The 12,831-nt window shown below is 59.1% G+C and overlaps 1 protein-coding gene across 5 annotated transcripts in view; it reads right to left on the bottom strand.

The window, feature by feature from the left end:
* KSR2 (kinase suppressor of ras 2) overlaps positions 1-12,831 on the bottom strand; it is a 100,257-nt gene that overhangs the window by 42,862 nt on the left and 44,564 nt on the right. For 3 of the 5 annotated variants that reach the window (XR_007907417.1, XM_051805275.1, XM_051805276.1), the window contains exons 6-11: positions 7,099-7,168; positions 6,417-6,500; positions 3,443-3,510; positions 3,181-3,279; positions 1,808-1,926; positions 250-418 (exon numbers count right to left, since the gene is read on the bottom strand). Coding sequence is in view for 4 of the 5 variants with exons in the window: in XM_051805275.1 (XP_051661235.1) it covers positions 250-418; positions 1,808-1,926; positions 3,181-3,279; positions 3,443-3,510; positions 6,417-6,500; positions 7,099-7,168 (609 nt within the window). In the remaining variant the exon portion in view is untranslated. The remainder of the gene's footprint in view (positions 1-249; positions 419-1,807; positions 1,927-3,180; positions 3,280-3,442; positions 3,511-6,416; positions 6,501-7,098; positions 7,169-12,831) is intronic. The other 2 variants (XM_051805277.1, XM_051805278.1) reach the window with 1 other exon arrangement.

The following is a 12,831-nucleotide window of genomic DNA, read 5'->3' as shown; positions in this document are numbered from 1 at the left end:
AGCAGGTTGTGCTGGCTCCATCCTTGGGAGGTTTCCAAGACCCAACTGAACCAAATCTTGGGCTCTCACCCTTCTTCCAGCCAGAGCTTTGATGGAGACTCCTCACCTGAAGTCCCCTAAACTCATCCTTGCCGCTCATCACCGCTTCCGCCTTTTCCCTATCCCGACCCAGGCCCAGAGGGAGCAGCTCCTCACCCTGAGGACCCCCTGGGGGCACGAGCCCCTCTGCCCAGGCGGACGTGGAGGTACCTGGCAGGTTGAACTGCTTCTGCTGGCGCGGGCACTGCGGGGAGGGGTGCAGGGGGGACGGGGGTGTCGCGCTGGGCGGCAGCGGCGGCGCCGGCGAGGAGGGCGTGGAGGACGTGGTGGAGGAGGGGTTGCTGCTGGAATCCGGCTGGTAGGGCACTGGGATGTGGTCCTGTGGGACACAGGGCGGGAGAGAAGAAGAGAGAGGGGCCGGTGAGAGCGGTTGGTGACACCCCAAAGGTGCTCCAGGGCAGAGGACCCCGGGGACAAGTGACAGCTACATGGGTCATACAGCCATGGAATGTCCTGAGCTGGAAGGGACACCCGAGGAGCATCCAGTCCATAGACACTCCAACAACCCCACCCTGCCCCTCAGAGTGCTGTCCAAACCCTCCTGGAGCTCTGGCAGCCTTGGGGCTGTGCCCACTGCCCTGAGGAGCCTGGGCAGTGCCCAACCACCCTCTGGGGGAAGAACCTTGACCAGCTTTGCCAGGGACCATCAAATTCCAGCCTTGTTTTATTTGTAACAATAAATTCCTCATTTACTCAAGTCTCTGGTGGTAGCAGAGGCCTCAAAACACCCCAAATTCAGCTCAGATCCGGAGACTGAGAGGCCACAACGGAGCAGGACCAGGACAGGAGGACCCAGCTGGTTTAAAAGTGCTGATTCCATTTTATTTTTAGAAGAAAGAACCCCGTGGGATGCATCCCACAACAGGAACCCCAAGGGGCGAGGGGTTTGCAGTTCAACTCATCCTCCCTCACCACCAAGCTCACCCTCACCCTGCTCCTTCAATTAGCACCAATCCATGGGATTATTGGATTAATTGGAGCCTCCAAGCAGGTTTATAGGCACCTCCTTCCCAGGTGCTGACATCCATAGTTGTGGATGTGCCTGGAGACACACGGGGACATCTGCAAGGTTTGATCCTGGCAGACCCTGAGGGCTGGGAGAGTCCCTGTCTGGATCCATGTCCATGTGATAAGAAGGACACGGAGGGGCTGGAGCGTGTGCAGGGAAGGGAACGGAGCTGGGAAGGGGCTGGAGCAGCAGGAGGGGCTGAGGGAGCTGGGGGGGCTCAGCCTGGAGCAAAGGAGGCTCAGGGGGGACCTTCTGGCTCTGCAACCCCCTGACAGGAGGGGGGAGCCGGGGGGGGTCGGGCTCTGCTCCCAGGGAACAAGGGACAGGAGGAGAGGGAACGGCCTCCAGCTGTGCCAGGGGAGGGTCAGGTTGGGTATTGGGAAAATTCCTTCATGGAAAGGACTGTCCAACCCTGGCACAGCTGCCCAGGGCAGGGGTGGAGTCCCCATCCCTGGAGTGGTTTAAAATCATGTGGATGTGGCCCTTGGGGACATGGGTCAGTGGTGCCTTGGCAGTGCTGGAGATGGTTGGACTCGATGATCTTGGAGGCCTTTTCCAACCAGAACAATTCCATGATTCCGTGAAGAGCCACCGATATTCAGGTGCAGGGGGTCTGGCCCCCTCTGGCAGGGGGTGGGCATGGGGGGTGAGTACAGGGGGTGGGCACAGGGGGTGCTCAGGGCTGGGGGAGCAGCTCACCTTGTTGAGTTTGTTGGTTTTGGGCAGGGTCTGGCTGACGTGCAGGTCCGAGTACCGGGGCGGCTTCCGCAGGGGGTTGTTGATGTCGCAGGGCACCGACTCTGTCCGGACTAACCTCGCTGGATTGGGAAGGGACAGAGGGGATGGAGAGGAGGGGGAGAGAGAGGGAGAGACATCAAAGCTCTGCAGGGGCCCTCGGGGTCACCCTGTGCTTGCAAACCACTCTGGAATCGCTCTGCCAAGCGATTCCTTCCCCCTGGCACCTCCAGCTCGGATCCTGCCCTGGGATGGCAGCTGGGCTTTGGGATCCCCTGCTCCCAGGCTACAGCCCAATCCCCCTGGGATGTGGGGGGCTTAAAGCCCCTCGTGGTGGGCTGTGAAGTGCCCACTTCTCCCCCCACCGAGGGGCTGCAGTTTGGGGGGGCTCAGCAGCTGCCACAGCCACCCCCAGAGCCAGGGATCAGCCAGCACCGGGAGGAGGCACAATCCTCTTCCTCCCCACAGCTTTTTTGGGATGAGGGGAAAGAGCTGGCTCTCAGCAGGGAGACTTCTTTTCAGGGGGGAAAGCCGGCCTGCAGGTTGGGGGGCTCAGGAACGGTTGGTGTGCAAGAAAACGTGTTTAAGAGCTGGGTTTGGGGGGTTTTGCTTTGGGGGGGCAGAGCTATTTCACTGGTGCTGAGGCCACCCCAAAGCCCCGCTGCTCCTTGTGCCCATGCTCAAAGACACCGTGGGCAGCTCCAGCTCTCACAACCTCACGTCCCACAGCCACAAACTCCAATGTCTGCCCATCCCAGGAGCCCTGGAACAGTGGGATCTTGCCTTCCCTGCCTCCTGGTCAGGGTCTGCAGCAGCTCTCAGCGTGACGGGGGGGGCCTTCAACCCCTTCCACCCAAATTTGCTGCAGGGAAGGGCCTGGGGAGGGGGAGGGGGGTGAAGTGGAAGCTGTAAAATTGCCCCCTCCGAGGCTCAACGTCCCCACTCGTGAGGTGCCACCAACACGATCCACTCCCCCGCCAGCAAACCAACAACGTTTGTGGGGATATTTAAACACAAAGCCACAGCTTTAAGAGCTCAAAATTCGAGGCAGCAACAACTGGCAGGTGGTCACAGTCCTCTGGCCGTCAAGGGGCAGCCAAAATCTGGAAGAGAAGGGGTGGGGAAGCGGCGGCCCCATCGGTCGTTCCTGCTGCAAAGTTCTCCCTCCTCTGCGGGTTTTAGGACGGATTTTAGAGCGGGATAAGGCAGCTCCGAAAGCACCACGAGCATCCACGTGGCCACATCCCCGTCGTGTGGGGGGACCCCCATGCACCGCTTTCGGGGTCCCACCGTCCGCCCTGAGCAAAAAAAAAAAGGCTAAAACCTGTTGGACTTACCCCGTGCTGTGGGGAATCTGAAAAGAAAAGGAGGCAGGGGGAGGGTGGGTGGAAGTGGTTTGCAATGCAAATCTGCCTCGCCCCGCACGGCTCGTCTCCCTACAAGCGGAAAAAACGGTGGGTAAAGTTTTCCCAGAGCGCCCGAAGCGGTTCGGGAGCCTCCCAGGGCCCGGCTCCCGAATCGCCCCGGGGGGCTGCTGGAAGTTTTACCTGCTGGCAACGTCCCGTGGAGGCACGAGGGGGGCGGGAGAAAGGCCCTTACCTCCTCGGTGGATGATCAGCAGGTGACACGGAGGGGCCTCTTTGGTGCATTTGTTGTGGCACTTGAGCCTGGCAGGGAACAGAGAGAGAGGAGTGAGGGAGACACGGAGCGTCCCGGGATGGAGAGCACGGAGGGGCAGGACAAGGGGGAAAGGCTTTCCGCTGCCAGAGGGCAGGGTCAGATGGGATATCGGGAGGGAATTCCTCCCTGGGAGGGTGGGGAGGTCCTGGCGCACGTTCAAGGATTGTCTGATTAGCAGGAAGAAATGTCCCCTTCCAAAAGTGACATCCCAGCGGGAAAAGCTGGGAGGGGAAACAGAGGGAGCGGCTTGTGAGGGTGTGAGGGAGAAGAGGAGGCTCCAGGGAGAGCTGAGAGCCCCTTGCAGGGCCTAAAGAGGCTCCAGGAGAGCTGGAGAGGGACTGGGGACAAGGGATGGAGGGACAGGACACAGGGAATGGCTTCCCACTGCCAGAGGGCAGGGAGAGATGGGAGATTGGGAAGGAATTGTTGGCTGTGAGGGTGGGGAGGCCCTGGCCCAGGTTGCCCAGAGAAGCTGTGGCTGCCCCTGGATCCCTGGAAGTGTCCAAGGCCAGATTGGATGGGGCTTGGAGCAACCTGGGCTGGTGGAAGGTGTCCCTGCCCATGGCAGGGGATGGATCAGATGAACTCTGAGGTCCCTTCCCACCCAAACCCTTCTGGGATTCTATGAATCCATGATGTGCCGTGGCACAGGGAGCAGCATCAGCCCCTCTGCCCCCGGGAAGGTGACTGGAGGGGAGGCCTTGGCCGGGCACAGCCCCTGGGTGTCACTGCCTGAGCCAACCCTGGGGAGCCCCGGGGGCCTGGGAAGCCCCACGATTCCCAGGGAGCAGCTCAGGGACAGGGAGCAGCTCAGGGACAGGGAGCAGCCCAGGGACAGGGAGCAGCCCAGGGACAGGGAGCAGCCCAGGGTGGAGCAGCAGGGTGGGCTGGCTGGCAGGACACGGGGGCTGCAACCCCTTGGCAAATGCATCTGTTGGGATGGAGCAGCACAGGAGCTCCCAAATCGGGGGGCACTGCCCAGCTCCCCCTTTTCCTGCTGCCTGTCAAGGACCAGGCACCCACCAGCTGGAGGGTGCCCCAAATTCCCCCTCCTGCCAGTGTTGGCTGAAATAAAAGCAGCAGAGCCGTGCCCGGGGGTGAAGGTTCAGTGGGAGGTGTCCCTGCCCATGGCAGTGGCTCAGAACTAAATGGTCATTACAGTTCCTTCCAGCCCAAACCATTCCATGATTCCATGAAACCCCCACCCTTCCAACCACCAAAATTCAGGGGCAGTGGAAGGGGAGGAAGCAGCTGCCCTGGCCCCTGATGTGTCCCTGTCATTGTGCCCTCCCCACTTGGCTTTCTGAGGGCCATTTAGCCAAAATAATGAGAGCATTTACGGCTCCACGGAATATCCTGTGGAGCTTTGCCTGGTTCCTGGAGCAGGGGCAGGGATCCATGGAGGGGCTCACCCCTGGGTCATGCATTTAGGCATCAGCAGACTCCCCAGAGCTCCCCATTCCTCCTTAATTAGGCATGGAAATGCATCCCAGGCTCCTGCTCTGCCACGGCTGCGGAAAGCCATGGGGGAAAAGGTGAGAAAAGGAGGAAAAGATTTATAAAAACAAGGGAGAAGGATGGGGAAAAAAAAAAAAAAAAAAGGAACGGCAGCTCCAAGCCAATGAGCTGGGTAATGAAAATTCAGGAGCTGTGCGTGTTAGCTTTTATTGCAAAGCTGTTCCTAGAGGGAAAGGCAGGAATTAATTTGGTATTTGAGGCTTGGGGGGTTTGGGGTCTGGTGGTTTGTTTTACCTGCTGGTTCCCCCCCTGGTTTCTGGGGGAAGCGGTGCCGGGGTTGGCTACGGCAGAGCTGGAAAACCTAAATACCTGCGTTCACCCCGACTTCTTACAGCCAGGGAATGGATTTGTTCCTTTCTGTAGGATTGCAGGGAGCGGGACTGACACAGCCAGAGCCACAGCACTGCTGGGGCAGGCACAGCATCCCTGTTCCTGGCAGGGACCAGGCACAACATCCCTCTTCCCACACGGAGACCGGGCAGGGCTTGCAGGCAGCAAAGCCTCCAGTTGCTTGAGATGGGGACTGCAACAGGAATCACCCCTTTAAAACTTCTGGATTTGGTAATATCACTTCCAGAAAGCCACCCCCAGCTGTGGAGTAACCAGGCATTTCTGGGCAGGTTTAAATCCCAATTTCCCAACTCGTCAGCATTTAATCAACGGCAGGAGCGATCGTGGCCACCCCACAGCTCCAGCCAGCTCAGATACCTGCAGACAACGGGCCTATTCCCAGCTCCCAGCCCTAGGAAGGGCAAGCCTGTCTCCAGCAGCAGCTTGCCCAAGAGCTGGTGGCCGTGTGGCACTGCCTGAGCTGGGCTCTGCCGGATTGAGAGCAGTGAAGTGGCCCCAGCCTCTCTTTGCCCAGTTCTCTCTGGTTTTACAGCCTCTCTCCTTTGCCTCGTGGCTGAATTGGGATTTAGGGTGGGGTGGGTTGGCTCCTCAGTGCCAGGAAACAGAGACCCCCCCAAGAAAAAAGCAGAAGCTGCAGCCCAAGGCTGGGGGCAAAACCCCCCCGACACCCAGAGCCAGCCCAGTCCAGTGCATCCATCCCCATCTCCTGCAGATAATTCCACGTGGAACACGTGATGTGAGGAGCTAAAGCCAGGCCAGGGATGGCAGCGAGCAGGGGGCACTGCCAGGATCTGACTCAGAGCTCTGGTGCCAGCAGAGCCGGGCTCTGGTGAGCGACACCGTCCCCAAGGACCCCCCAACCTCAGCTGGTGTTCACCCCATTCCTCTCTCATTAAAGCTTCCTGGGAGGATGAGCTGGTTGGCCTCCTCACGCCCAAGTTCCTGCTGGGCTCCACCAGCAGATCCTGAATTTATCCCCTCCCAGGCTCCAGGAGAGACCCAACGAGCTCCAGCCCCGCCGTACTTGCAGTTTTTGCACTTTAAGCCGAACAACATTCCTTTCCCACAGACAGTGCAGGTCTGAGACATCCAGTACTTGGTGGAAAACCTGCGGAGGGAAACACAGAGAGTGGGAAGGGAGGGATGAAGCCCCACTTATCTCCTGAGCCTTGATTTATCCCGCCCTTGCTGCCCTCAGACACCGCTGCGGGTGCTGAGGAATCTTTCCAGGGATGCCAAACCCCAAACCTGACCCCGCTCTGGTTATGCAGAAGGGCACAACCTGCTCCAAAGTGCTCTGAGCCAGCCAGGATGGGCATTTGCCCACCTCAGGCAGCTTTGCCCAGCCCAGGCACCCCCCAAAACCCCTCCTTGCCCTGGGGACCCGTGCCCAGCCCAGCAGCTGCCCCATCAAACAGCAGCACTGAGACCATTTCCAGTGGCTTTCCCTCTTCAGGTGGATGTGGAAGGGCAGTAATCCAGAGATGGGGAATTTGCTGGAGGTTGGCAAGGTCATGGATAATACCCAGCTTTTATTGGTAGGGCCTTATCTAACCCAGATCTGGACTGAAAGGGAATTGAACTGGGCTTTTGGGACAGCACAGCACAGCAGGGGAGAGATGGGGAAGAGTCCTGAGCCCCCTGCCCTGGCTCAGAGATGGAAAGGGAGATGTTCCTGCCCCGGGAGCACGGCAGGGTGGGAGTACCTGTGTTTTATGGAGTTTCCCAGATCCCGCCGGGGGATCTGCGGGGACCAGCGAGGCACTGACAGCGTATCTGCAGGAGAGACAGGGCAAACCATCAGGGCAAACCAGAGCCAGGGCTCAGCTTTCTGGGGAGGGGAGCAAAGGATGCACACCAGCAAAAAAAAACCAAATGGGGTTTTCCTGATATTTCCCCTCGGAGACGCTTCCCTTCGGGAAAGAAGAGGCCTCTGGGGTTTGTGTTTGGGGGTGAGGGAAAGAGGGGGGTCTCCTGTCCCCCCATAACCCAGTTGGGACCAGGGGGGTGATGCCCCCACGTGCAGGCAGAGCAGGACTGCAAAGTTTTTGAGACCACGTGGTGATGTCCAAACGGGAAAGGGAAAATAAAGCTGGAACAACATCTTTTACACTTTCTAATAAGACGTCACGTCTGGCGGGGAGGGCTGAGCAAAAAACCGAGTGCCAGGCGGTCAGGAGGAGATTCCACTCGTATTCCAAGAGAAGAAGAGAGCAAAAAGCAGCCTCGGTGCTCTCCTTCCGTGGGAAAAGGAGGGAGAAAGGGTGAGGAAGAAGAGGTGAGTTCATTAGCACTGGAGCAGGACATTAATTAGCAGCGTGGCCTCGGGCTCCACATCCCCCTTCAGCCTCGCAAGGGCACAGTCCCTCCTCTCCCTCCCAGAGAAGAGGCCATGGAGAGGCAGGAATCTGTGCTGGGATTCAAGGGCTGGATTCTCAATAAGGGATTGGAGAGGTTTCCCAGGCCCAGGCCCCAAGGCCCAGCACGAGCCGAGGGCTGTGGCACAGCCCGGCCGTTTGCTCCGTGTGCCGGCAAATCCCCGGGCAAACAGGCGCTGGATATTATCCCTGGGAGTCAGAGAGCCACTGTTTGCTCCAATATCCCATTTTAATATAGCAGGCGGAGGGGAGCTCTAATTGCACTCGCCTGCTGAAGGTTACATTTACATCCTGCTTCCTGTGCCAGGGACCGAGTCCTGGGAGCGTCCTGAGCTCCATCCTCCTCCAGCACCATCCTAAACTGCTTCCCTTCTCCAGCATCGTCCTAAACTGTTCCTTTTTGCAACATTCTGAACTGCCTCCTTCTTCAGGATCCTAAACTGCCTCCTCCAGCACCATCCTAAACTGCCTCCCTTTTCCAGCACCATCCTAAACTGTTCCTTTTCCAACATCCTAAACTGCCTCCTTCTTCAGGATCCTAAACTGCCTCCTTCTCCAGCACCATCCTAAACTTTTCCTTTTCCAACATCCTAAACTGCCTCCTTCTTCAGGATAATCCTAAAATGCCTCCTTCTTCAGGATTCTAAACTGCCTCCTTCTCCAGCACCGTCCTAAACTGTTCCTTTTCCAACATCCTAAACTGCCTCCTTCTTTAGGATCATCCTAAACTGCTGCCCTTTTCCAGCATCATCCTAAACTGCCTCCTTCTCCAGCATCATCCTGAACTGTTCCTTTTCCAACATCCCAAACTGCCTCCTTCCCCAGCACCATCCCAAGCTGTCTCCTTCTCCAGCACCTCCCTCCAGCAGCTGCTCCAGCTCCTTCTCTCACTCCGCTGTGTCCGTCCCGGACATTCCACAGGCAAAGCCAGCAATGAAGATGTCAGATCACAGAATCATGGAATGGGACCTTAAAGCTCATCCAGTGCCACCCCCTGCCATGGGCAGGGACACCTTCCACCAGCCCAGGTTGCTCCAAGCCCCGTCCAACCTGGCCTTGGACACTCCCAGGGATCCAGGGGCAGCCACAGCTTCTCTGGGCAACCTGTGCCAGGGCCTCCCCACCCTCACAGCCAGGAATTCCTTCCCAATCTCCCATCTCTCCCTGCCCTCTGGCAGTGGGAAGCCATTCCCTGTGTCCTGTCACTACCCACGTAAAAGTCATTCTGGCTGATCTTTCTGAGCCCCTTCCAAGCCGATGAGGGGGATTGATTTCCCCATCCCTGCCTCGGCCGTCTCATCCCACGCCGATATTTCTGACCCGTGGTTCTCCCCAGCCATTGAGACGACCCACCTCCCACTGCCCCAGCGCCTGCAGCCTCCCGGGGGTGGAGAGCTGGTCCCCAAATCCCAGAGGTGACGCTCCAAAGAGTGTCACCACTCCACTCCCCAGCCCCATCTCTCCCTGAACGTCCCCGTCTCATCAGTAAATCACATTACACAAATGAGTTGTCATCATCCCCCCTTCCAACCCCGGTCCCCGAAGAACTAAACACCCGGGCAGGAACAGCTCCTCTCCCAGAATTAAATTACATCCTCCGCTTTATCAGCCACAATTTATTTTCCACTAAACTTTCAGCTGGCCTCAATTAAATCCTGCCAGCCCGGGGAGGGGGGAGAGGGAACGGAGGCAAAGGCGGCTGCTGAGCCTTTTAATTACTTTCTAAATGTGCTCACTGCAAAAAGGTATTAAAGTGTATCGGGGATTTTGATCTCCGAACACAAATGAGACCTGCGTGATTCGCGGCTAATTACGCTCATTAGAGGCAGCGATACACGTTGGATGGCGGCGTTTAACAATAGACCCGCTGTCTGCAGGAGGGAAAAGCAGCCGAGCGGGGCGGGAGGGCAGGGGAAGGCACCCCAGGGCCGCGGGGAACAGCCCCGAGAGTCTGGGGAGCTGCGGGGTTAATTGGCAATTCCTTCCCCTTTAACCTGTGCACTGAGATTCCCACCCCGAGGAAAAGCTGCTTCTCCCTGCCGGTGTTAAATCGGGGTGATAAGCAGAGGGAAGGTGAGGAATATTCTCACAGAAAGCCCCCGGATTGCCACAATTAGAGGTAATTGCGACAAAACCCCCCGCGAGCACGTCTGGCTGCTGCAGGAGGGGGGGCCAGGCTTGGTCGTGAGGACCCCGGGCTGGAGAGATGCCAGACCCGGGGGCAGCGGGATCAGTTGATCCTCGCAAGCTTTGGAGCGTGACAGCGGCTGCCTCTCATCCCTCTCTCCCTCTCCCCCTTCCTCTCTCCCTCCTCCTCCTCCCCGCACCAGCCACGCCGAGCTGCTCCCGACTTATTGATGTCTCCCGACCTCCCCTGCCCGCGTGTCAGTCATTACTTAAACCTTTATCACCGGCAACCTTTCCTGCACGGCTTCAAACTCCAAGCTCTTCCCCTCGCTCTTCCCCTCGCATAATTCGCACACACGCCACCCCCCCCGCCCCGCTCTCCTCCTCCGGGACGACACTTAAGGGCCACGAGTGGAATTTCCCCGGGAAGAAGCAGCCCAGGGCGAGCCCCCATCCCTTTCCTGCCTCCCCAGCACCCGGAGGGGCTCCCGAAAGCCAAACCCCGCTCCCCGATGTCGCAGCCCACACACACATCCAGCACATCAGGGCGGCGCAGCCCCCGGTGCCAGGCGGTGGCCACCCCAAAACCGCCCCAAAACCGCCCCAAAAATCTCCGCGGCGCCTTCGCCGCAGCGGCAAAGGTCACAGCTCCGGCACGGCTTATCCCTGAGTCAACAGCCGGAGCTTGATGGGATCAGATGCGCCGGGAGGGGAGCGGGGAAGGGGGGAAGCCGAGCGGGCAGAGGGTGACAGCCACCTCCGGCGCGGCTCTGACAGGCGACGCGGGAGCAGAGCCCTGCCAGCCGCCTCCCCGGCGGTGACAGGCAGCTGTGACAGCCACCGCCGCTCCCTGAGTGGCACCCGCGCGCCTCGGAGGTGACGGGGACCGCGGCCCTCCGTGCCCCCGCTGCCCTGATGGTTCCCGTCACTCCCCGGCTGCCAGCTGGGATGCCCGGGCATCTCCCGCGTGGAGAGGAGCAGCTGGAGCTTCCCTGCCTCGTTATTTTGGGTTGCCGCCCTCCCCGGGGGCAGAGCAGGAGGGCAGCGATGCCCTCAGAGAGCAGACACCCTCACCAAGGAGCCCAGGAGCGTCCTCCGGGGGCGGCCCCACAGCGATGGGGACCGTGTTTGGTCACAGTTTTCCCCCCTTCTCCATCTCCTGGCACCTTTCTGGGCGCCCAGGGAAGTGGTGTGAACGTGTTCTCCATCATGGAGACAGCCTGACAAACAAACCCTCCTCCTCCTCCTACAGCAAAGGGCGTCAGGAGACGTTCCCAGTGTGAATGGGACAGATGGAATCCATGGAGGTGAACTCGGAAAGCATCCCGGGCTGAATCACTGCAAGGCCAAGGAATGGCCAGGAGACTTTGCACCTGTCTGTAGACGTCCTACAGACCTGTGTCCACCCCTGGCTGCCACCAGAATGCTCCCAGTGCCAGCCCCAGGGTGGCTGAGTCCCACAGAGAGATGATGGGGAGACACCAGGGTGTCTCCTCCCAGGAAAGTTCAACATCAGGAGAGATCCAGTATCAGGAGCATTTCCACCCCCACAGCCCCAGGCAGAAATCACAGTCCTGAGCCAAAGCACAGCATCAGAACCCTGGAAAAGTTTGGGTGGGAAGGGACCTTAAAGCTCATCCAGTGCCACCCCCACCATGGGCAGGGACACCTCCCACTAGCCCAGGTTGCTCCAAGCCCCGTCCAACCTGGCCTTGGACACTTCCAGGATGGGGCAGCTTCTCCAGGCAAGCTGTGCCTGTGCCAGAGACGCTGTTCCCACGTCTCACCACCACCCTGATGGTGGTGAGGGGCCAAGGGAGGCTCCCCACCAGGGAGATGCTCTGCAGCAAAGGGTTCAAAGCCCCTCCCTGGGACACCTTGGTCCTTGCTCACGCTGGTTTTAGGGCCAAAACATGATGGGAGAGATCCCTGAATAGCTCAGCTGGAGCAACACTCAGAGCAGCAGCTCCAGCAGCTTTCCCTGCCCGGGATATAAAATCCATGCGGGATTCAAGCCCCAAAGGGAGTCACCCGTTCCCTCCATCGGTGCACGTGGCAAACACTCTGCACCGAATCTGGTCCAGTGGGAGGTGCTCCTGTCCATGCAGGGGTTGGAATGAGATGGTCTTCAAGGTCCCTTCCAACCCAAACCATTCTGGGCTGCCGTGGATCTCAGCCAGGCCCAAACCCGGGGGCTGTGGGTGGAAAGATGATCCAGTGGGACGGAACAAAACCCCGGCTGTAGCCGAGGGGATCATCCCCAGCAGGCAAAGAGGGAAGAGCTGTTCTCAGAGTGTCTCTCTGGGAAGAAAAGAGTCTCTCCCTAATCCCAGCAGCTCCTCTTTGCAGCGTGACAATCCTGTTTGTGCAGCTGGAACGTCGTGTTCAGCTGCTCCAATGCCTTGGAGCCTCGCAGTGGGATTTCCCCCCTCCCAGTTCTCAGCCTTGCAGGCTCAATTAGGCTCACCCAGGCTGGGTTCTGTGGCTCCACACAGCGTTGCCGGGGTAGGAAAACCTCTGGAGCCTCACTGCTGGCTGGAAAAACCCCCGTGGTGAGGCAGCCAGATGTGGCCAGATGTGGGAGCTCCCAGCTAGGCTGCCAGCACACCTCTGGAGTGCTCCTGGCTTGGCCTGGCAGCAGGGGAGGTTCAGGGAGGAGGAGACCACTGATGGGCACTAAGAAATGTTGGGAATGAGGGTGGTTTGAGCCAGGGCAGTGTTAAGGGGAATTCTCTTCCCACACTGGGGGTGGGATGCCTGTGGAGCAGGACCATGGTCTGAATGGCACCCACTGCTGCTCCTGTGCCCCACGGCACCTTCAGTGCTCTGGGGTCCTGCCTGGTCCTTCCCAGCACAAAGGCTGCATTTAGGGCTCCTGGACTCCTATTTGGACCCACTGGACATAATCCTGATGCCCTCTCCACCAGCCACACC

The sequence above is a fragment of the Manacus candei genome, unplaced genomic scaffold (assembly GCF_025592945.1).
Source record: "Manacus candei isolate 608988 ecotype Guabito, Panama unplaced genomic scaffold, ASM2559294v1 h1tg000064l, whole genome shotgun sequence".
NCBI classification, from domain to species: Eukaryota; Metazoa; Chordata; class Aves; order Passeriformes; family Pipridae; genus Manacus; species Manacus candei.
Note: the sequence above shows the minus strand (reverse complement) of the source record. Positions and strands in the feature narration are given on the sequence as shown.